Source organism: Eulemur rufifrons, chromosome 10 (genome assembly GCF_041146395.1).
Source record: "Eulemur rufifrons isolate Redbay chromosome 10, OSU_ERuf_1, whole genome shotgun sequence".
Classification (NCBI taxonomy): Eukaryota; Metazoa; Chordata; class Mammalia; order Primates; family Lemuridae; genus Eulemur; species Eulemur rufifrons.
The window spans coordinates 30,235,496-30,259,761 of record NC_090992.1 but is presented as its reverse complement, the minus strand read 5'-3'; the positions used below and the strand labels follow the sequence as shown (position 1 = coordinate 30,259,761).

General features: G+C 51.3%; 1 protein-coding gene across 3 annotated transcripts; it reads right to left on the bottom strand.

The window, feature by feature from the left end:
- Positions 1-860: 860 nt before the first annotated feature.
- Positions 861-23,473, bottom strand: SPARC (secreted protein acidic and cysteine rich). 3 transcript variants are annotated; one of them, XM_069484344.1, is made up of 10 exons: positions 23,398-23,473; positions 13,735-13,803; positions 12,222-12,287; positions 11,519-11,606; positions 9,953-10,074; positions 7,578-7,698; positions 5,691-5,824; positions 4,880-5,028; positions 2,594-2,742; positions 861-2,131 (listed from the first exon to the last, which is right to left on the bottom strand). In XM_069484344.1, the coding sequence occupies exons 2-10, from the start codon at positions 13,789-13,791 to the stop codon at positions 2,103-2,105; spliced, it is 915 nt and encodes a 304-aa protein (XP_069340445.1). In that variant the 5' UTR covers positions 13,792-13,803; positions 23,398-23,473; the 3' UTR covers positions 861-2,102. The 3 variants fall into 3 exon arrangements, with proteins under 3 accessions (XP_069340445.1, XP_069340446.1, XP_069340448.1); XM_069484345.1 differs by having other exon boundaries at positions 12,222-12,284; XM_069484347.1 differs by having other exon boundaries at positions 12,222-12,281.
- Between the last annotated feature and the right edge of the window lie 793 nt (positions 23,474-24,266).

Here is a 24,266-nt window from a genome sequence, read left to right as displayed (position 1 = left end):
CTTGTATTATTTTATTAATCTTAATTTAAAATAAGAAGGGGGAGCAGAAAACAACCTCTAGGCTCCACACCTGAAGACCCAGCTATGTGGCCTGTTGCAATTGAACACACTTCTTGGGCCTGTTTCTCCATCTCTCAGGGGAGTCTTGGAACACCAGCCCAAAATATTGCACTAGCATGATGAGCATGCATGAGCTTTGAAAAGTGCTCTGTGGACTTATGATCTAGAACAGCAATGTCCAACAGAACTTTCTGTGGTGAATAAAATGTTCTAGATCTGTTTCTATTCAATATGGTAACCACCAGTCCTATGCGGCTATCGAGCACTTGAAATGTTGCTAGTATGATTGAGGAACTGAATTTTAAATTTTAATTATTTAAATTTAAATCTAAATAGTTACACGTGGGGAGTGGCTACTGTCTGGAACAGTGTAACGCTAGAATAATGCTGTGTCCTCCGTTACACTCATGGTCTCTCATACCCTCCTCTCATTGCACCTGTGACATCTTATAATTCATAGTTTGTTGTGTGACTATCTAAAGTATCCCTCACTGCACTATCAGCACCAGAAGAACAAACGCTTTGTCTGCTTTTCCATAGCCGTGTCTCCAGGGCTTGGCATGGGACCTAGTATAGAGTAGATACATCATAAATATTTGGTGGATAAATGAATAAATGTATTGTTAGTGACAGTAGATAGTTGTTTGGTCTGGTGCTGATAATGGAGTGGAATAATGAAAAAGGGTCAGACCACAAGTCATTAAATTGAAACAACTCAATTAGTGCTTATAGGAACCATGCATTCCCTGCATACAAATGTCTGTGTGTGGACAGACGTGTGTACAAAAGCATAATAGTGTGTTTGCGAAGGTTTGCATTTGTGCAGTCATGTGTAGACATGTATGCCGTGTGTCTGTGTGTCAGGAAAATAAGGTGATTAAGACTAAGACACATGCAAAATCACCCAGGAAGGCAGTTTCTAAGTCATTACTTTTTATTTTGAAAGATTTGTCAAACTTTCACACCATGGCGAGAGTTTGTATGATTAATAAGAAGCAGCTTTTTCATGAAATGCTTGGAGGTGAACGAGTTCTCAGCCTGTGAGATCCGACCATCCCATTGACTTTGAAGTTTCTCTTGGTTAATAAAAGGAAAAAGCGGGGTGAGGGGGAAGAAGAAAGGAGGAACATGCTAGAAACCTTATGAAAAGCATCCAAACGTGGGGCGAAAACATAACCAATGCACCAACTCTACTTTTTCTATGATACAACTTTCTTTATCTCACTCTTGATTTTGGCCTTCCTGGCTGAAACAGCCTCCCAGTCCCCGAAGCGCCCCTCTCCCACCCCCCCCCAAGAAGCCTGAATCTCCAAAGGTGAGGAGAGGAGCCCCGTAGGCTGTGCCCAGGGGCCCAGAGGGAACAAACAGCCCAATGTGAAAGGAAACTGCACTGAAAGGTGAAGGAGGAAATGGTGAGGAACTGGGTTTAGATGAGAATTGATAGATTTCCATAACACAGCCCCGGAATCTTTCTGTCAGTTGCAGCCCCAGGCAAACCAGGTTCTGGTTGGTGGGTTCTGCAGGGATTTCTCCCACCACTGATCCTCTGGCCCCAGAAACATCCCTGCCAACATCGTGCGTCTGTTACTTCCCTTTGCCCACCTCCGGGCCACCTGGGGAAGACCCACAGGCAGCTGATAACCCTGAAATAGAATTAACACAAAGTCTGGCTTGGTGAGTATTCGTCTCAAACAGAATAATAGAGAGAAAATCTGAAGATGCAACGTGTGCTTAGGGCAGACCGGAGCAGATCCGTCTCCACCCCATGCCAGCAAGACAGTGGGCAAGGCAGCAAATGACAAGAGAAAAATGGAACCGTTAATGAGTGAGCAAAAGACCTTGATAGTCAAGTTACAGCTAAGAATGTCATGACTTGGGTTAGAATTTCCATTTTTAGCACCGTTAATGTGTTCATTTAAATCTATGTTAGCACCTTGTCCCCAGGCAGAACAACAAACCATCCAAACATTTTAAACTTTGGGGGAAACAGGAAGGGGAGGGTCAAAGAGAGAGGGTCCGGTACTGCGGAAGGAGGCGTGGATTTAGATCACAAGATCCTTGTCGATATCCTCTGCAAGTCAAAGAAAGAGAGCGGAGTTAAACATGAGGCCCTGTGTGGATGAAGATGCACTTCCCACCCACGCCCCTGGGGCAGGGGGCCAGGTGACCGGCCCGAGGTCACCCAGGAAGTCAGTGACTGAGGAACCCTGGTCTCCCTGTCTCTCACGCACGCTGCCAGGTTACACTTCCTGTTTCCTGTCTACGAGCCTGCCAGTTCCCAAAATAGCATTTGGCACAGAGTGAGCGCTAAGGCTTGAGGAAGGGAAAGAGAGAGAGATGGTCAGATGGACAGAGAAGGATCAGGAAGATGCCCGAGAGTGAGTCCAACCCAGACAGGAAGGGCAGACGGGAGTCAAAGTCACAGAGAGCTGAGACAGGCAGAGTGGACAGACACACAGAGGCGGGGTGGACAGCCCACCACCCCGGAGCAGCGCTTCTGCCCTCGCCCTTGCTCCTTGGTTCGGATACTCACGCTCCTTGATGCCGAAGCAGCCGGCCCACTCGTCCAGGGCAATGTACTTGTCATGGTCCAGGTCACAGGTCTCGAAAAACCTGGTGGTGCAGTGCTCCATGGGGATGAGGGGAGCACGCAGTGGGGCCAGCTCAGTGTGGGACAGGTACCTGCAGGGGAAGAGGCAGGGGGGGACCTGAGGCGTGGGAAAGCCCCAGACCCCAGCTGGGGAGGCAGCGGGGGAGTTAGCCTGCCCCACAGCACGGAGGGAAGGACGTTTATAGCAGGACAGGGAGCCAGGATCCTGGGCCTACCCCCAGCTGTGACACTGACTGGCTGGGGGACTCAGAGCACAGCACTGCCCCACTCTGGGCCTCAGTTTCTCTCTCCATCAAAGAGGAAGAGGAGTCAGCCATAATTTCTAAGGGCCCTTCCAGTTCTGAGGTCTTAGGGATTCAATAACAAAGATCTCTTGGTGCATTTAATTGTTTCCTAATTGGCTGAGAATTGGGGGCACAGAAACTTAGTCAAAATATTCAGCACTCTGCTTCGGCAGATAAAAATCCGGCATGAGACAACACTAGGTTTTCTATGGACACACATTTATACAACAGTAAATGCCTAGAAAAGGGTCTAAAAAGAGACCCACCAATCTGGTGATGGTGCAGACTTCGGAGAAGGGTGTGGGAAGGGGCTAGGGTTGGCAGTGAGGGTCTCTAACCTTCCCCGTCAAGCTCTAATTGTGAATCGGGCAATGTCAGAGGGAGGCCCTTCTGATTTCTCTCCCGTTGTCCATCCTATTTCCCTGCTGGCCTTGACTCTACAGCAGGTATGTGATTTATTTTTCTTTGTTCTCCAGAGGCCCCAACTAAGTTGTTCCCAAAACACTTCTCTCCCGCAAGGGTCTCCAGGGAACAATGTGACTCCAATTTTCTTTCTAACCTCCGGCCCTCCCAGCCCCATCCAACTCATGGAAGGAATCGCACCACATTCAAACGGGTAGGAACACTCTCCCCCCACCGTTTATTGTACTGGGGAGAAAACTGGGGCCCAGGGAGGGGCAGGGATGCAGGCAGGGCCCCCTACAGCTCTGGGAGGAGAGGAGCGGGCAGTGGGTCCCCTCAGCCAGGCTGGAGTGCTTTCCCAGGTGCTCAGCCCTTGTGGCCCCATCTGGAAACTTCTCCCCGCCCCCATGCTCCTTCGGTGCAGTGGGATCCAGTCGCTCAGCCTGAGCTCCAGATGTTCCCCCTGACTTTTCCCCTCCTGGCCACCGTGAGTGACTCAGTTGGCCCCCAGCCACGGCAAGAGCCTGGGAGAGAAGCAGCCAGGAGCTTCCCAGAGCTCAGGAGACCCCAGCCACCTGGTGTGGCCGGCAGGGTGGGCAGGCTCCAGGCGCACGGGCTGAACGAGAGGGCTGAGCCTGCCAGAGAGGAGCTCCCCTGAGCGTGTGAGTAGGGCGGCCCGTTCTTCCCTCTGTGTGATGCTCCACTTCTCACAATCGAAGGAAAAGGTTAACAAGGCTCCAGGAAGTGCAGGCGCGGCCTGCTCCAGCTGCGGCTGAGCAGGGCTACTTACCCCCGTCACCACCACCACAAGAGAAGGTCAGAAGGTGGTGACAGGGGTAAGAACACAGAGTGTGAGCTCCATGGCTACAAGGACCGTGTCAGCTCTGATTGCCGTTCAATCCGCTGCCTAGCATAGGGCCGGGCACATAATGAACACTCGATAGGCATTTGATAACTGACCAGCCGCCTGCCTGGTGCAGGGCAGTTGCACAGCACTCCGTCACTCAGCTGGACAGGGGCAAGGGCTGCAAACGAGGGGCTTGCAATATGGATGGGTTGACCCTGAATTTTTCAGGAACTGTCCAGGGTCAGTTGGGCCCTGTTGGAACTAGGCCTGGGGATGAGGTTTAGCCGCTGTCGGATGGCTGCTTTGCTCCTGGGCGTTCTGCTGAAGGACAGTGAGCCTGTGGCTGCCCCCACCTTGGCCTCTGCCACCCCTTGGAGCCTGGTCCTCCTTCCTCACTCAGTTACCCTCGCTCTTGGGAACCCAAGCCTCAGGACACACAGGATCACGGAGGTACGTTCAGTTCCTAGTGACTTCTGCCTCTGGCATGAGAGAGTGTCATTGCTTTCTTCCTCCCAGGTCATTTCTCTAATGCCTGTTCCTTCTGCCCCAACCCCCAGGCCAACTGTGGCCCAGGGCTGGGAGCAGCAGAGGCTGCGCGGAGGCTTTCTGGCCATGGCTAGTGCACCTGCCAGCCTTGATGCCTGGCTCTGTCCGCGCCAGGGCCTGGGGGCTTACCCATCGATGGGGTGCTGGTCCAGCTGGCCGAACTGCCAGTGCACCGGGAAGATGTACATGTTGTAGTTCTTCTCGAAGTCCCGGGCCAGCAGCTCCACGGGGTGGTCTCCGGCCTCCAGGCGCTTCTCATTCTCATGGATCTTCTTCACCTGCGAGAGTGGGGACAGTGTGACAAAGGGTCCAGGGGAGACTGTCAGGGCCAGCTGGGGCCCCTCCCACCATCTCTGATAGGAGAACAGAGCAGGCAGAGACCGGCTGGGGCCAAAGCTCGCATGACAGATACCAGCATCTCATTCACAGAGTGGAGGCCTGGGATTACCTCAAAGGATTCTCATAGAGCTGTCCACACCCAGATCACCTGGAGAGTGTGTTCAAATGCAGCTGTCTGGGCCTTGCTTCCTAGAAACATTGTTTGAATAGGCTTGAGGTGGGGCTGAGGAATCTGCATTTTACCAGCACGTTGGGGTGCTTGATATGCTCATTAAAGTTTAAGATCCACAGACTCAGAAAGAAAAAGAAATAGGGCTGTTTGTGTCGCTTTTGTGTAACACTGGGCTAAAGAAAGTGAGCAGGTCTCTCTACCACAAGACTTCTCAGGACCTTTAAGATGTTAATGTGCACTACAAGCCTCCAAAGGCAGCTGGGAGAAGTATGTGCCCTTGTGCCCAGGGGTAAACGATAAACGCACTCTGCAGGTAGGATGCCAGCTTACAGCTGGGGACCTGGTTCTAGGAATGGGACTGGATCAGCCAGCGTGGGGCCGGTAGGGCTGGGCAGACGCTCTGGGACAGGCTGGAAAGAGACCACTTACTCGCAGCTTCTGCTTCTCGGTCAGAAGGTTGTTGTCCTCATCCCTTTCATACAGGGTGACCAGGACATTCTTGAGCCAGTCCCGCATGCGCAGGGGGAATTCAGTCAGCTCAGAGTCCAGGCAGGGGGGGATGTCTAGGGTCCCAAACACAAGGGTGGTCAGTATAGACCCTGCCTCTCCCTGCCGAGGGCCAACATGCTCCCTGGGCCCTCTGCCCACCCCAGCCCTCCACCCACACCACTTCCATCAGTGACCGTGGCACTGTGGCTTGACCTCTCCGGGCCATAGTTTCTTCACAGGACAATGAGCAAAGGATACTGTATATGGGGAAGAATGGTCTGCAAATCGGAAGTGCAAAGGTGTGTCTGCTGCTTCCTCAGCCTTGATCTTGATCTGATCTGCCCAGTGGCTCCTGCACCTTCCTGGGTGCTGGGCCCCAGGTGTGATCCTAGCAGAGGCTGGGCCCATTCTGGTGATGTCAACCACTGGCAGGTGCTTGAAACTGGGAGGCGGAACAACCGCATCTCTCCACTGGCTCAGCTTGGCGGGGGTGGGTGGGGAGAGGAATCAGGAATACTTAACACACCAGAGCTTTCTTGGGATAATGATTCCATCCTGGTCTTTGGAACTTGGCATGCCAGAATGTTGGATCTGAAGATTTCATCCAAGTCCACCCCTTTTATTGCACACATTAGAGGTCAACGTGGAGAGAAGGGACTGGCTCAAGGACACATTGTCAGGACCTCCCAGCATCCAGGGCAGTGTGGCTGCCCGGGGGCTCAGGGGTGTGTTCTTTCCCCATCTTTGGACCATGGAAAGTCCCCTCTGGTGGGGAGGGTTGGGGAGAAGCTTCATCATCAGCTGGGGCATGGAAGAGGACAGCTGTGATGGAAACACTCGGACCTGGAGTGAGTGGGCAATATGCCTCAGGGGAAAACAAAGCCATTTGGTAGATGCTCCCTGGAACACTCCTTGGTCTCACTGCCCAAGAATTCCCACCAATATTTCCTCCCCCACGCCTCATTCTCTAGTCTGTACCTTCTCATTTCACACCCAGGGCCCCATAATTGGCAGAAGGGGTGAACCACAAGGAGAACGTGTTCCCCACCCCCTCATACACCTTTCTGCACCCTGTACACCTGGGGCAGGTGCGTGGCTCTCCTCAGTGCCATCTGATGCCAGAATATACAAGACACACAATGTGCATGTTGCCTTGGAGGGGAGCAGGTGTGACCTCGGGTGTTTTCAATGACAGGGACGATGCTGAATGAGGCACTTGGGCCAGCTGTGTGTGCAGCTGGGGCCACTAACAAAGACCAGATAACACCCTGGCATCCTTCGCCAAACACCTGATTCCCAGGTTTCTAGAAAAGAGTGGTTATCATCTGTCTTCAGAGGGCAGATGGGAATGTAATCGAGTAAAAGGCCAAGGATATGCCAGTGCTGAGTAACAGGGCCCAAAAGAAATGGACACACATACCCCTATTTCAAAGCATTCAAATTCAAACATTTTAAAAATGCATTGTAGGCCTAGGTCAGACATCGTTTTTGCTTTACAGTTTTGAAGTAGGAAAGATCAAGTTAGCCTTACAGAACTTCTTTGTCACAGAGAAATAAAGTGTGGTTGTCTTAGATGTTAGTAACAACTCCAGAAATCCTCCCTTGAACTTCCATAATTGCTTAGTGCTTCCCTGGGAGATGTCCTGAACTTGGAGTTGAGTGGTACCTACTCATAGACCACCACCTCGATTTATAAACAGGAACCCTAAGGCTCAGAAGGGGGAAGAGCCATGCCCAAGGTCATACAACACAGGGTTGGCAGAGCCAGCATCAGTGCCAGCTCAGAGCTCTCCCTGAGAGTCTGGAAGGGCCCAAGGAGAGACTCACATTTGCAAGGCCCAATGTAGTCAAGGTGGAGCTTGTGGCCCTTCTTGGTGCCCTCCAGGGTGCACTTTGTGGCAAAGAAGTGGCAGGAAGAGTCGAAGGTCTTGTTGTCGTTGCTGCACACCTGTTGGCAGAGCGTAGAGCACCCCTCCTTCATCCCCGAAGCCCTTCACTGGTACCAGCACCCTTGCCCATTTCAGAGATGGGGCCACTGAGGGCCAAGCAAGGAATGAGACCAGCCAAGGCCATGCAGTGAGTTTGTGGTAGGGCTGGGACAAGAACCCACTCCCTGGGCTCCCAGGCCAATGTCCAGCCCATGCTGAGAGCCACCGATGGTCTCTGAGCAGAGGCACAACTGAGTCAGGGCTGAGATATGGGAAAACAAACCTGGAAGATATCTGAAGAATGAGTTGAAGATGGGGACGGGGAAGAGACAAGAGTGTGCAAAGAAGAGTTAATATAACAGGCTGGGATCACTGTCCTTAGAAGGGCCTGCTTGTCAGATTGGCCCTTGGCTGGTGTCTGGGAACTTGGCTGGAAAATTGTTCCTTGCATGGTTGTAAATCTTTCCCTAACCGATAAGGGTGGCTCGCTGTGCCTAGACTGCTCGTACAAACAATCTGCTTATGCTGAACATCTGCTCTCCTTCTGGGAGTCTGGAATTTTGGTACGTGCTAGGCAGGGGGTGCCTATGTGACCAGCCCCCAGTAAGAACTGTGGGTGCTGAGTCTCTAAGGAGCTTCTCTGGGCAGAAACATCACTCACATGTGGCTGGACCTTTGTAGCTGGGGTAAGAGTGTGCTCTGTGTGACCCCATGGAAGGGAGAGAAAAAGCAAGCCTCCACGTGGATCCCTCCAGGCTCCGCGTGCGCTTGTTCACCTATGGCCCACTGAATATCCTGAATATGTCACTTTAATAAACCTTAGCCGTGAGCACAGCTGTATGCTGAGCCATCTGAGTCCTCCCAGTAAATCTCTGAAAATAGAGGTGGCAAAGCAGAGATGCTGAGGGCTGGACGAGGGCAGTGGCAGTAGGTAGCCGTGCCGGGAGGAGCATCCTGTGTTGAGCATCCTGCACGTACGCACTTAGCACTGCTTATATATATCAGCAGAGGGAGGATTGGTGGGCATTGGTGATTGGGGGTGGAGGTGGAAGCAAGGAGGAGGGAATAATTAACAATGATGTTAAAATTTGAAGCCCAGGCCAGGTACAGTGGCTCACACCTATAATCCCAGTGCTTTGGGAGCCCGAGGTGGGAGGATGGCTTGAGGTCAAGAGTTCAAGACCACCCTGAGCAACATAGTGAGACCCCATATCTATAAAAAATTTTAAAAATTATCTGTGCATGGTGGCTACTTGTGTCTGTAGTCCCAGCTACTCGGGAGACTGAGGTGGGGGGATCGATTGAGGCCAGGAGTTTGAGGCTGCAGTGAGCTATGATCCTGCCACTGTACTCCAGCCTGGACAACAAAGAGAAACAATTGTCTCTTAAATAAATCAATATTTAAAAATAAGATTTTTGGCCAGGCCTGGTGGCTAATGCCCGTAATCCTAGTACTCTGGGAGGCCAAGGCAGCAGGATCCCTTGAGCTCAGGAATTTGAGGTTGCTATGAGCGAGGCTGATGCCATGGCACTCTAGCCCAGGTGACAGAGCAAGACTCTGTCTCAAAATAAAGAAATAAATAAAGAAAATAAACAAGATTTGGAGCCCTGAGGCTATGTTGGCTGGGGGGGAGACTGAAGACGGAGGAGCCAGATAGGAGGCTGTGGGAATAATGCTGATCCCAGATTTGCCGCCCTGAGCTAGACGGCCACTAGCACAATGTTTGAGAGCTAATAAAAAAAAGTAAGTAGCACTTATTTAGTACTTACTATGTACCAAGCATTATCTGACAAATCCTCACAACAGTCCTATGAGTTAAGGAGTATTTTTATCCCCTCTTTAGAGGTGAGAAAACTGAGACTTGGAAAGGCTCAGCAACTTCACCAAGATCTCACAGCTAACAGGTGATGGAGACCAGGTGTGAAGTCACCCTTCAGTCTGCCCCCAGAACCCACACGTTTGCACCTGATGCTTTGCTCAGCTGCTCCCACGCAGAGAAAGGCCCTACTCCCATCTCAGCTGTATTCTCTTGGCGTCAGGCTTGGAACCTGATGGTGCTGAGTAAATTCTGGTTGGTTCTGGAGAGATCCAGTGTCAGTTAAAGCCTCACCTCTGACTCATCTCCACTTTCCTCCTATGACTAGATCTAGCAAGGGGACTTCTGAGACCGGAGCCCTGCAAAAGCCCAAGCGCAATCCAACAGCTTTCTGGGCAGACGCTCTGTTCCGCAGGGCCCAGTCACCAGCCCCCTGCCCCCGTCCCTCAGCCCTCACCTTCTCAAACTCGCCGATGGGGGCAGGGCAGCTGGTGGGGTCCTGGCACACGCACATGGGGGTGTTGTTTTCATCCAGCTCGCACACCTTGCCGTGTTTGCAGTGGTGGTTCTGGCAGGGGTCTGGCAGGGTGCAAGGGCATGGGGTTAGCACCACCCAGGCCACCACAGCCACCCGGGCCTATCCACGCAGATCTTTGGGCCGACAGTCCTTGGCTGTGCGCCCCACTCTGGGCTTGGGCAGCCCTGGGTCCTCCCTGCTCTCGCACAGAGCTTAGTAATCCTCATTTAGGGGAGCGGTTGGCTCAGTTAGTCTTGGGATTAGAGGCTCAGTCTGAGGTCAAGGTCAGGCACTTTTTGTGGAGCAGAAGGCTCAGTCTGGGACCCAGAAACACTGGATGCCATATGGCTTCCCTGAGGATTGAAGCACCCATTGTGTTCCGAGCTCAGTTAAATAATCGCAATGAGGCATTTCTGGATTCTAGAATAGACTTTCTAGAATGGCTCTTGTCATGGAGCCAGGGAGCTGTGAGGCCCAACAAAACAGACTTAAGCGACTGTAAAGGAAAGGGGACAAGAGCCCCAGACCACGCCGGACAATAGAGCCTGGCGGTAAACACCGGATGAGGTGGGCGTGGAGGAGGGAAGGAACATGACTCAGTAGAGGCCCCTTTGCTCCAACAAAAACTCCGTGCCCGGCTACAGCTAAAGACCCGTTAGTTATCCCCTCGGGGCGACAGCTTAATGGGGCCTTTTCCTTGCGCTGTTTTATTTTGGGTATTTCAGTCATCCTGTGTCGGATGCGTCCTCTGCCAAGCGCCGTCATGCTTTGTCTCATAAAACCCTGGACATCCTGGGGACGGGTCTACCGTCTTCATCACCCCGAGTTACAGACGAGGAAGCTGAGGCTCAGAGGACAGAAGCAAGCTGTTGTGGAGAAGCCCGGGTTCAAACCTCGGCCGGTTTGCTTCCCAAGTCCATGCTCTTAACCCCTCGGATACAGATGCCTCAGCAAGGCAGGCTCCAGCCAGGGGCCCTAGGTCGTGTCTCCGTCTGGCACAACCACGGGTAGCGTTAATTATACAGTCACTCAGGCTTCGCGTCCTCAGGCCTCACGTCCCTGGGCCGTGTGAGATTCAGAGGAGCTAATGAGTCCATGAGCCCCAATCTCTGCTCTCAGATCTGCTCCTCTGTGGGGCTTGGCTGAGCCAGAGGCCATGGGGGATCTCAGGGACCAGATGTGACCAGTGACCTCAGTAGAAATGTGAGATCCAACTTTAGAATCAGGGCAAAGAGCCATTGGACAGAAGGCCGTTTCCAGGAACCCTGCTTCCGGCCACTGACAGTGTGGATGGCCTGGCTATAAACTGATCTTGCCCAGATCCCAGGGGACTAAGTGCCGGAGAGTTTCCCAACCTTTAAGTCAAAGCCGTTTTTCCTCCACAGCCCAGCGAGCGCCCCACCCTGCATCCCCTTGGGAAGCAACCTCACGCGGGCTGCCCCCAGGCCCCAGGCCCAGGCAGCTGAGGGCAGCCCGGATGTGCCCAGTTACGGGGAAGGGACCTACTTTCAGCCACCACCTCCTCTTCCGTCTCCTCGGCACCTTCATCAAATTCTCCTACTTCCACCTGGACGGGGTTGGCTCCCACAGGCACCTGGGATGGAGGCAGAAGAATGAGTGGAGTGATTCCCAACCCCATCCCAGACCCGGAGGAAAAGGGTGAAGATTCGAGGGGGACTTGCCTGAAGCTTCAGGTGCCCACAGGGGACGGTGAGAGACTGGCTGGAAAGGTGGGCTGGGCCCAGGCCACAGAGAGCACAGATGCTGGGCTTGGGAATCTAGGTTCAATCTTATAGACCCCCCGTGTTTTGTAGAGCCCTGGAATTCTGCTGAGATGCCTCAGAGGCCACCCGGGTGTTAGGGCAAGAGGAGGGGCCGAGCCCTCCACCCCTGCCAGCCCTGCCTGAGCAGCTCCCCTGTCATCGGTTTTATTTATGGGAGGACTGTGGGTGATTGTGGAAGAAAAACTGTCCCACAGTTTAAAAAAAACAAAGCAAAACAAAAAAAAATTCTGGTCCCCAATTGTAGGGTTCCATCAAAGGCTTGGGAAGCAGGATTTGGGAATACTCAGAATTTGCATCTGTGCTGTGGGTGTGCATGGTGACAAATGCCCCATGCCAGCATCCAGCCCCATGGCACCTGTCTGGAGTCCTCAGGGAACACATGTGGCTGGAGAGGGGCTAGGGGGCCGGGGTCACCACCCACGTACCTCAGCCACCTCGGCCACGGTTTCCTCCACCACCTCTGTCTCATCAGGCAGGGCTTCCTGCTGCTGCTGGAAAAGAAAGTGGGGTTCGGAGAGGTCAAGGCCAAGGCCAGCTTCACCTCCGAAGTGCCTCTGGCCTGGAGCCCAGGCTAGGGGAGCTTGGAGAGCAGCTTATCGGAGATCCCCAGGCTGTGCCTCAGGAACTGCCATGGGTGGGGGACAGAGCAAAGGAGAAGCCAGACATGCAACCCCCACGGAACACTGGAGCAGCTCCCCTTTTATATATTTTATATCCGAGGTCCTGTGTAAGATTTAGCTCGTGAAAGCATTTCTGCTGCTTTGAATTCCAACAAACTCTGAAAATCACTGATCCAGACCAAACCCCCCCCCCATTTTGCAGATGGGAAAACTGATGCCCAGAGGGGATGATGCCATGAATTTTAACAGTTGTTATCTTCTCCACAGTGAAATCTTATTATTATTGTTAGGCAATTCTTTCTTGACATTTCACCTTGGAGTAGGAAGAGGTGAGATAACATATAACTTTGAGGCTCCGGGCTAGCTGGGGTGACTTCTAAAATTAATGCCAACCTTGCCAAATCTTTTTGCCAAATCTCCCAGCCTGACTGAGACTGCCACGGCCTACCATCACTCGCCCCTTCCAGCGAAGGGAGGACGACGGAGTTGCTGCTTGAAAGCAACTGCTCCTTTTGCCTGCCCATTTCTTCCTCCTCTCCTGGCGGTGGCTTCCAGATGAGCTGTGGATAGCAACTGACTCTGGCCCTCTGCATGCTATTCTTGGAGGGACTGTCAATCAAGGTGCCCCACTGCCCCCTAGCCAAGAAGCAGGCCCAGGACCCAAGCTCAGCTGGAATGGCTCTCACTGAATTTTTTTTTAATCTTTTTGGCACATTCTCTCAAGATGTGAAACTGTGGTCGATTCATTCAGATGGCAATATTGGACACCGTCCATTAATTCTCTCCTCCTAAATCCTGGAGCTGCCCATTTCCAGTCCCCCCTAAGGCCTTTGATTTTATAACCTACCCCTGTGTCTTTTTCCACCCTATTTAGTCAGATTGAAGTCTGTGGTTTGCAACCAAACAACCCTCCCTGTTTCAGAAAGTAACCATCCCTCTCTCTGCGGCTTGACTGTCTTCTAACCCCCTCCCCACCAGCACCCCCACCCCGACGCCCAGCTTGAATTCCTCATGTGACGAAGAGATCACTGCCTCCTAAAGCAATCCTCGTCCATTGCTGGGAAGCTCTGACTGCTAAAAAGTTCATCTTTTATTACACGGAACTTTCTCTTCTCTGCAACCTCCACCCAGTGGTCTTCATCCCAGTTTTTCTTCTGAGTGTATTAGCTTAAGAAAAAAAATCTTTTTAAAAAATAAGACAACTGACTTGAGATGGGGAAGTCCCTGTCCCCTCTGAGGATCAGGACTGGCAGGTTCAGAACTCCTGGGGCTGGTGTTAGGAAGGAAGAGCAAGGAGATAGGATCTGTAGGTACTTACGGGGGCCGCCAAGGCCCTCCCGGCCAGGCAAAGGAGAAAGAAGACCCAGGTCCTCATGGTGCGGGAACCCTAGGAGAGGAGAGAGGGACATGTCAGCCAGGGGGGCTTCCTGATGGAGAGATCCTTCCGAGCTTGTGGGATATGCGAGATAACTTTAGGTGTTGGTTAAATGATAGTGAAAGACACGAGAGGAAATCGGTTCCACCCAATATTCTTTTCCATCCTGATTATATGAGGAGAAAGTCTCAGTTTGGTGCTAAGATGCCTTTAACACCTCTCTCACATTCCTTCATTTTCCTTTTTAACAAGGAGAGAGCAGCCCTCTGGCTCGGAGCTCCCACAGGAAATTATATCCAGCTGGAATTGGATAAAGTTATTTTTCTCATGTGTGTTTGTTTTTGCAGTTTCCTTCTATTTATGACAAAGATACACTGGGTTTTCCATTAATGGGAATGATATAAAGACTCCTTTCTCAATATATTTATTTAAGTTTTTGAAAAGTGATTCAACTAAAGTGGTGGGCTAATTAGTCAAGTTTGGGCAATGCCAAGCCGGATCATCTTCAAGGGCTCTTCGATCCTCGATGCCCTGAGATGAATTCTTTTCCTACACCCAAAGCCTTCCTCCTCCTCCTCTCTACTTCCTCTGCAGTGGGAGAAGGTAACAGGCAGCAACCTCTTGCCAATTTTAGACAATGAGACCCACATTTTAAAACAAAGAACAATAGTCTTGGAGTGTGACCTTGGAGTGTGGCCACATTTTTCTCCATTCTACCCAGAAGCGACAGCACTCCTCTAGATCCTCTAGAGAAACTATCCAGATACTTCCACGTGGTGCAAAGGGGATGTTAGCTGAGATCTAGAAAATTCCCCTCCCCTGGTCACTGCTATGAACTCGCTCTCTAGATGCCGAGCTCTAGACTCTGATGTGCTCATGACTGTGAGGGATCTTGGAGCAGAATCTCCCCTGATGATCCAACACCAAAATGCCATCCCTAACAGAGGATCTGCGGTGGGGACATTTTATTTCTTGTGCTAACTAAATGGATTTCCGTTTCCAAACTGCTTTAGAAAGTTCTTCCTTTTACTGATCTAAATCTGCCTCCTTTCCTGAGCCCTCCTGGTCTACCTTCCCTGTCCCTCCTTCTGCAGCCAAATAGAACAAATGTGCTCTTTCTACCCCCGAACACCTTACAGTCAAGGGCAACAGTGGCCATGTCTTTCCTCTTTCGTCCTTCAAAACTTCCCTGTCAGGCTCATCATCCCCAGTTCCTTCCAAGACTTCTCAACTGACCAAGCATGGTGGTGGGAGGTGCCCTGGCATTGCGGAGAAAAACACTCAGCGTGACATTAAATGCCAGGGATTCTTGTTCTACCTCAATACTGTCTTGATGTATTGGTTAAGTCTTTGTTCTCTCTAGACCTTGGTCCCCCCATCTGTCAACTGAAAGTAGTAGACCAGGTGAACTTGGAGCTGGTAGGCTGGGTCTTTAAAATGCTCTTAAAATATCCCAGGCACATGCTGGTCTTGGCACATGTCACCTCCTCTGGGGTTACCCATCTTCACTTGGATTGTATTAATAGTATTTCGGTAGCAGGAGCAAGCAAAGGAAGAACAGACTTCATAATGGTCCTTTCTTGAGCTAAAAGCGACACAACACCTCACCCGCTATTGCATGAAATGTACATAAAATAAAAGTAACAGGAATTTAAAGGAATTGCCCTGGGAGCTTGGCGTCGCTTCACAATGACACCAACTCCCAGAGGAGTCCAGTCTTCCCTTTCCAGGAAGTTTGTGGAATGTTCCTCACACAGCTGTTCGTTTGTTCTCTGAGGCTTGTGAGGAAAATCTCCCTTCTTGCTTCCCCATTTGGAAGACACAAGAAAAACAACTCCTGCGTGTGGCTTTGGACAAATGGAACATGAGAGAATACATGAATGAAGGACTTGTCTGAGGTTGTTTAAAGCAGAAGAGTCAAAGTGAGACTGGCAGCTGGAACAAAAAACAGTCACCCAGTCTGGGCTACAGTGACAGAGGGGTCATGTCGTGGGAGAAATAGCCCAGCTAGGACTGCAAATGTAGCAGGCTTCAGATTAGCGCCAGGAAGGTGGACGTTTCCCAGTACTGTGTCCTGCACCTCAGCAGAGGAACCACGTCCCCTCTGTGAACAGGGAAAGGTTTTGTTGGTGGCTCTTCCGTCTGTCCTGCCTCACCATCTCCCTCACTCCTTTCCCAGCTGTGTACACACACGCTCTGCCACCCCCATCCCTGCTCTTGCAGCTAGAAGGGAAAAATAACTCAAGCCCTGTCGTGCGTGATAGTTGCTACAGCACTCTCATGCGCACACTGTCCCCGGAGCCCCTGACGGCACTGGGTGGGCAGACAGCCATGGAAGGGCTCCTGGTCCCACTTTCCTGACGAGTCTGAGGTTGAGAAGGGGGAAACACTTTCCCAAAGTCATGCAGCATTGAGGCTCATTCAAAATTGCCAAGGCTCCCTTCTCGTGGAGTTGGGGTGAGCCGAACACGGGTTATGCTCAGAGTGGGGTGGGCAATGCAGACAGAGACTGTTAAGGACAGCACACAAAATCTTGGAGGAGGAGTTACTTTCCAAATGTTGGGTCCTGCGCAGTGTCCTGTGCTACATCACCAGTCCAAGGACCCGTTTCCTCTCGGTGGTGGGATGGGAGGGAAAGGAAGCAGCTGGGCTATTCTAGACACACAGTCTACTCCCTGCACACCCGTGAGATCCCCCTCTCTGCAGTTCTCTAAAACACCACTGGCCAAGGCGGCCAGGGTCCACCCTGCAAAGCTAGTGGGGCGTAGCAGTCACTCCAGCAAGGTCAGGACACAGGGTCAACCCCCAGCATTCAGAACTTAGCAGCTGTGATCTTTTGCCAACTGAACCAAGATGTAGCATGCCCATTGGAATAAAACATTCTTCATATAAATGACCAGTATTAGATGAAAACTCCCTCCTTTGTATTCCTTTAGCCTATGATGATGCATATATGTATCCTTTTCAGAGAGTTTTCATAATCCAGCATCCCAGTGGGGGCTCAATGCCCATAGCACAGTCGGAAAGACTGAGGCCCAGAGAGGGGAAGAAATCCGCCCATAGCCAAGAACTGAGAGCCCCAGTGAGTGAGCAGGGCTGGGGTGAGGACCCCAGCAGCGTCACCCGCCACTGGCACGTCCCTCCCTCAGCACGCTATTTCCCTTGGCGGCCAGCCCCTCCCAGGTGGTCACCTGAAGGGGGCCCAGCTGGGCTGTGAACTGGCTTGAGGTGCTGGGAGGGAAAAAGCCCAGGGCCAGGGGAGGAACGGGAGGTGTATTTCCCTTGGCTTGGTGGCCATCAAATGCAGACACCCCTCACCCCCACCCACTGCCTCCTGTTCCGCACATCGAGTCCCTTCCTTTTGCCTTTATTTGCTCTGGAGACGGCTGAAAACCTGTCCTTGGCTGCCAGCAGGACCCGAAGCTGAGGTCACTTCTCTCTCTTTGGAAAGACTCTGGGGATGGAAAAGTACAGCCAGCCCCCCGGTTTGTGTCCCTGGAGACATAAACGGCCTCCTTCGGGTTCTCCCTGGATAGTGAAAAGTTGCTAAATGTCAGAACTTGGAGAAATGTCAGAATCATAGAATTTTAGACTGTGGTTCTCATAATCATAGACTCTCAGAATGTGAAGCACAGAAGCTGAGTGGCAATCGTTGAATGTGATTTGAGTAGGAAGTGTTTATGAAGCAATGCAATCCCATAGAACTTTCCGAGATGATGAAAATATTCTATATCTGCATTGTCCAATGTGATAACTACTGGCCACATGTGGCTATTGAACACTTGAAATGTTGCCAGTGCAAACGAAGAACTGAACTTTTAATTAATTTACATCTAAATAGCCACATGTGGCTAGTGGCTACGATGACAGAGTGGTTACAAGCTTTTATAGAGGCAGTATAGCATGAAGGTAAGCTCGTGGGCTCTGGAGCCCGAATGTACAAACCCTGGCTCTGCTCAGCAATTGTGTGACATTTATACCTCTCTGAGCCTCCTTTTGTTCCCCAATCTGTAAAACAAAAATAATATACCTACCTGGAAAGGCTCATGGGTGATTTACACGAAAGACTACAAGTAAAGAGGAAAACAATGGTGCCATTTGGAAGAGCATCTTAAAATTTGAAGATCCCAGAATCTCCATCGCCCTCGAGAATCCAGTGCAAGAATCCCAGCACTTTGTCTCTCTGCCCACGGAGAAAGAGGCATGGGGGCGGAGGAGATATCGCCTCTGTTGGTCTGGGAGACACCAACGCTCAGCCTCCGGAGGACATAGTGACCAAGCCCGGGCCCTGGGCTGGCCTCTTGGTTGGGCTGCGGACGCAAGCCAAGCAGCTCACTCCCGCTGTCTGGCTCGGAAACAAGGGCTCCAGAAACACACGTTGCTGGTAAACAAGCCCAAAGAGAGGAAAACAAATGTAGAGGCAATAAAGAAAGCCTGGAGCCAGGCCCTCCGGGGAGCCAGGACTCAGAAGGAGGGAGGGTGGGCTCCACTGAGGTGGGGGCGAGCCGGCCCAGAGGGGCAGCTGCACGTGGCTACACCAGCAAATCCTGCTCACACCCCAGGGGGCACACACAGCCTCTCAGAGGTGTCCTCGTGACATGATGTGGAAGTCAGGAGACCTGAGAGCAAGTCGGTGGCTCCCAGCTCACTGTGCAAACTCGGGGAAGTCTCTGCTCTCCAGCCCTGAACGACCTTCAGCTCGTCTGTATGAGGAGGTTGTTTTAGATCAGTGATCAAAACTACCTAAGCCAGAGAATCTTTCCTTTCAAAGAAGTCTTCTGCAGAAGTCCACTACTTCAAACAGCTGAAACCTTTTATCATGTGTTGAAATGTGTGAATGGTTATTACCTAGTCAATAAATAAACTTGAAATTAAAAAACAAAAGCAGGTAAAAATGGAGTAGAGATGGGGGCTGGGAGTCCTATGCACATGGACATCCCCTGAGACACCTTGGAGCATCTCTAGGTTCTCCTAGCAACACTTTGAAACCCTCGGGCAAGGTGGTCCCTAAAGTTCCTGTTGGCTCTGACTTTCTGTATCAAACTCAGGCAAAAGCTTTTTTGGAGTATTACCTCTCACGACTTGCCCGTTGACTCCCTGTTTCCACTTCTAATATTCTAATGCTGGAAAGGAAGAAGCTAAGAAAAATTTTAAGGTGTTGTGAATATAAAAACCTAAGACTGGAGAGTTTCTGGGGCAACTGAGAGGTGGCTCCAGAGTCTGGGGGTAGAATGAGCATGACTGAGAACCCATAATGGCATCTAAGATGCCACGTTTCACTGTGGCTGGCAGAGGCTCAGGGTGGAGAGTCAGGCTTCCTCTTTGGCTCCTTGTCGGGGACCACTGCTGCATCCAAGGTGACCACAAATGGAAGGGATGAGAAATAACATCAAAGAGTACAGGCTGTCACAGCTGGAAATGCCTAAAAGATCCCAAAGATAGGAAATACGTGGCATACATGCCCCCACCTGCCCCTCCTGTGCACGTGGCAGACATTACTAATCAATGATATGACCTTTTCCCCCAAAGTCTGGCGTGGCACCAGAATCCTGAACACAGTTCTCTGGCAGCCACTACCAATGAATCAGTGTTGTCAGGCCATGTGAAACCTCTTTGTCATGCCACTTATTTTAAAGATGGAGAAATTGAAGTTTAAAGAGGGAAAATAACTCACTCAAGGTCATATAGCAAGCTGGTGTCTGAGCCAAACTTCCAGATGTTCAGAAACATCCAGATGTTTACCTCGTTTTGTTTTTTTCATCTGATCTTTCAGTCTGAGATCCAAATGCCATGACTAACACACGAAGACCCAGAGGGATCCCCAAATGAGAGGGGTTATGCCAAGTTTCTGAAAGAACCCAGCTCTGAAGAGAGTTGGTGTCTCTGTCCATATTTTTCCTGCAGACATCAAGCTCTACAGCATGGTGGGTGAGAGCAAAGTTGGTTTCCTAAGATACCTCCTGGCTGAGGAGGAGACTGTTTTTCTAAATAATTCTGTCAAGTCACTACTTGCTGGGTCTGGCCCTGCACGGCCCAGCTGTGCCTGGGTTCAGGATTGGGGTGGGGAGGGAGGAAGAGAAGCATCCAGGTTCTGTGTTGTAGAAAAAAGGTAGCTTCATTCATCCCCAGGGTTGGTTGAAAGCTCAGGGCCAGCGTTCTCTTCTCTCCTTTTAAGACCGAGGTTGGGGAGGGAGCCAGCAGGAAGCAAATGAGCAGCGGCCTATTAGCTCCATCATGCTGGGCCTTTGGCTATTTGGACAAAGCCACATGGGCTGGAGTAGGCCAGTGTAGACCAGCAAAAGGGAGAGAGAAAGTGCTGCTCATCGCTGTTACCCACAGGGCTTGTTGCCTGTAGAAGGTGCCTGAGTGTGATTCCAAAGTGACCAAATGGAGTGAAGGTGGGAGGAAAGGTGAACATCTAAATAGTTCCAAACATCTGGAAGTTTGGCTCAGACACCAGCTTGCCGTGTGACCCCAAGTGAATTATTTTGTCCTCCTGAGCCTCAGTTTCCCTCTTTCTAAGACATAGAGGTGCTTGGGTGGTATATGTGGGTTACGTGTCTGTCTCCTTGTCACGATCTGTGTTATATTTGACTGTGTACATCCGTGTGTGGCTCCAAATGGCAGTGTGTTTGCCCGCCTGATGGCACGTCTGTGTAAGTTACATACAGCCTGACTCAGCATCTATTTCAGCCTGTAATGGGTGAGGGTCAGAGTGTTCGTATTCATCAAGATGTATTCCTAGAACGTGACTGTGTCTATAAACCGAAGTGTCATCCAGGGAGAGGCATGTGAGTGAGTGACTTTAGGTGTCTGCTGGTGGAATGAAGACACTCATTTTTAGCTGTGCCAGTGGGCGTCTGTTGATGAAATCAACGTTTATACTTTGCATCACTGTGAGTTTGTATCTGTCCCTGTTTATCTCTGCATACTTATCTACTTACCTAAATAACCTCAAAAGCCAAAAATTCTACTGTTCACCTCACATCCTCAGCTCTTTCCTCCACTATCCTTTCTTATTAATAGCTTATTTTCAGCAAGAGGGCTGCTCTTGTGAATAGCAAACCCCAGCCACGCTATTGGTTGACAAGTCTCTACAAATGGGTAAAGATTTTAGCATGACCACTAGGCAACCCCAGCTCTCCCCAGCCCCTCCTCTCATTTTCTTTTCAGCTGGGGTGAGTGAGTGTTAAAAATGTAGGCCAGCCATTCCTTTGAATAAAAGCCCCATCACAGATTTAGGTTAATGGGATTCAGAGCTAGAAGAACGCCAGGCCAGAGACCGTCTACCTTAGATCTTCCATCTAACAGATTGGAAAACTGAGACCCAGAGAGAAGTGCCTTTCCCAATGTCACACTGTGAGTTAGAACCCACTTCTGCTTGCGCCGTGGCCAGTGCTCTTTCTACGTGGAGGGCACAACAACCTTGGGAAATACACAAGAAAGTCCCCAAATCAAAATCAATTTAAACAATTTTTTAAAGATATGCTTGTCAGCACTTTTAGTAAAGGGAAGTTCTATACAAACCCTAAGATGACAGAGCTGCCAGGAAAAAAGCTGGGAAAGATTTCACCAAATCTTTAGATGCCATAAATCCATCAGTTCTAAAACTTTCCTGTTAGGAGGCGACACCACACTCTGCAAACTGCTTTCCTGTGCATGATCCCATTTTCCCCACACACTGTCCCCTCCAGGTAGTTATTGCTCTTTAACCAAGGAGGGGACTAGGGCCTGGAAAGGAGCCATTAGTTCAAGGTCAAATGGCACCTTCAGGGCATAGCTAGAACTGAAACCCAGGTCTTCAAACACCGTGTGCAGGGAGCTCATCACAGCCCGCCCCGCCTCCCGGGGATCCTGGGGGACCATAGGGGTAGGGCCTACAGTTTGCTGCTGCCCTTGTATTTGGGGCTGGGGTGGGGGACATTCAGATCAGCCTGAAGTTCTGTGAAGGTTCCCAGCGTCCCCTCCCAGCCAGCAGGCGGAGACCCTGAGAAAAGGTTACCGTGGCAACTCGCATTCCTCCGAGGGTGAGTCACGACAGAGAAGAGGCTTCTGGTGGGTGGGACTTGGAGGAAGTTTCAAAAGTTGATTCCTTCTCCAGGCGAACCCCCTTCCAGCCCTCCCTCCCCCTCTTAGCTCCAGGCTTTGTCGATGTGGCAGCCGATGGCTGCGAGTTAACCCTCTCTTTCCCCAGCCACTCCCATTTCAAAAGTTCCATCCTCCCGCAAATGTGCGTTTGTTTCCAGCGTCCGCTTCCGTCTCCCACGTCCCCCTCGGCATCCATTTGAGAACATCTTAAGGCTGAAAGCTGTGAACACCAGTTCTCTCTCCCCCTGCCGCCCCCAACACAGTGCATACAGTTTTAAGGGGCTTGCAGATGACTTGAAGCCCATTCAAAGACCAGTCCACGGTTTCTGGTTAAGAGACCTTCCTTTGGAATCTTCAGAGGATGTCGGGCACCCCGAAGACCCCCAAGTCCAGCCCCCTTCCATTATAGACGGGGAAGCTAAGTCTGGCTGAGACACTTAACATACATGTAGAATGTGTGCGTGAAGCCTGCCGTGCTACTATGACTTGCTTCTCACTATGCCACCAGCACTGGGGCACATGGGAATTTAACCCCAGACAAGTACTGTGAAAACATTTTCTAATGTTTACAGCCAATTGGTGGAGCCAGGGAGGGTGAAGGCAGGGGGCTGCCTGAAGAGGCTCTAACACCCTGACAGGCTGGACACCATCAAAACAGTGAGGTACCGAAGGTGGCCCTGGAACCCTCTCTGTCTTACCTCTGTTCCCCACCACACCTGCCCCCATTGGACCCCGCGTCTTGGTTGGGTGATATCTGATGTCTGGGTTCTTCAGACCTAGATAAACCGAGGGCTACTCCTGCGGAATTCCTGTGTTTTCCGTCCCAGGGAGCCCAGGACAGGAACAAAGCCTAACTCAAGACTCAGGGTGAGGGTGCCATTTCAGGCCAAATGGCGCCGGTGTGTGTGTGTGTGTGTGTGTGTGTGTGTGTGTGTTGTGGGGGTTCTGGGAGTGCGGAGAATTCGAGGGAAGCAGGAGCCTTCCCAGAGGTGCAGATTAATGGTGAAGGCTCCCCCTTTGCCTTTCAGAGACTAATTTATCATCCGTGTGAAGTCCCTTTTGCAAAACAGAGCCCCCGACCAAGAACCAAGTCTAGGAGGTTTCTTCTGGAATAGGAGGCAGGACAGACTCTGGCTGCTGGCTGGGTCCCTGTTGCAGCTGTGGCAGGATCAGATTCCCAGGGAAGGAGGAGGCTGCCACATTTGCAAAGGGAGCAAAGAGGACAGGCAGGCAGCCTCTGAAACCAGAGACAGGGAAAGAGAAAACACTCCCCCCAAGACACGATGAGATTATTTTCTGCAAACCTAAAAGGGGGACCAAGTTACACAGTAGTCTACCTCCTGAAAAGCAACAGGCAGGGACTCAGGGACCGTGCCCGTAAGGGCAGCCGTGATGGGGCAGAGGAGATGCACACCCAGTGCAGCTCTCCCTCCCTTGCACGCGAGCTGGAGGCGTGAACTAGGGTGTTGGGGCAGATGCGACTACAGAAGGCAAAGGCTGGGCAGGGGTGGCGCATACCTCAGTGGCAGGCAGGCAGCAGGCCGAGTGGCTGTCCGGACAGTCTGAAGGTCTGCAGGAATGTGGAGGGGTTTAGAGCTGGGCAACAGGAAACCACTCAGAGCTCTGGGCTGGGTCTATCTCCCCCTCCACCCCTCAGTCCCTCCTCCTCCTCTGTCTCCTCCTTCCCCCGACCTCCCCCTTCTCCCCAGCCAAAGCTGTCTCTGTCTTTCATTTCTTTCCTCCTGTTTTTGCCGTGTGCTGTCCAGACACCCCAACCCTGCCTGTCTCGTCTGTTCTGGGGCTGCTGCCTAAACAGACTCCCAGAGCGTCAGGGCTGGAAGCACCCGAAGGAATCACCTAGAACAGCCTCCTTCTTGTTCAGAGGGCACTGGAGGCCTGGAGAGTGCAAGGGGTTACCCAGGGGTCCCCAGGGGCAGCCTGGCCCAAGTGTCCTGACTTTCTGACCAGTGACCTGTCCAAGAATCCTCCCTAATATTAGGCAACGCTGAGAAAGGCAAAGCAATTCAAGAGGGTTGTATTTGTGACAAAGGCAAGGCCCGGACTCGCCTCTGCACAGACAAGACAAGCTGCTGCTAGTAGCATATTCCTTGATGATTTGAGGCGTGGACTTAAAAAACCCCGACTCTGACTCTAGTTGTACCGCTGATAAACACATAAGGGATTAGACTTCTAGCTGGGGAACCTGTGTCATCAGTAGGGAACAGATAAGGTGATTGATGATACTGATAATAACCATAGTAGTAACAGTGGCTGGGGTTTACTGAGGACTTAATCTTCACAGCAACCCCTTGCCGTAGGTGTTGTTACTATGTCCATTTTAATGAAAGGAAACAGAGGCTCACAGAGGTTCAGTAACTCGCCTAACA

Coding starts and splice junctions, on each gene's coding strand:
- SPARC (XM_069484344.1), bottom strand. CDS start 13,791: ATGAGGACCTGGGTCTTCTTTCTCCTTTGCCTGGCCGGGAGGGCCTTG. Junction 12,288..13,734: donor GGAGGGCCTTGGCGGCCCCC/GTAAGTACCTAC, acceptor TTTCTTTTCCAG/CAGCAGCAGGAAGCCCTGCC. Junction 5,825..7,577: donor CTACATTGGGCCTTGCAAAT/GTGAGTCTCTCC, acceptor TTGGGACCCTAG/ACATCCCCCCCTGCCTGGAC.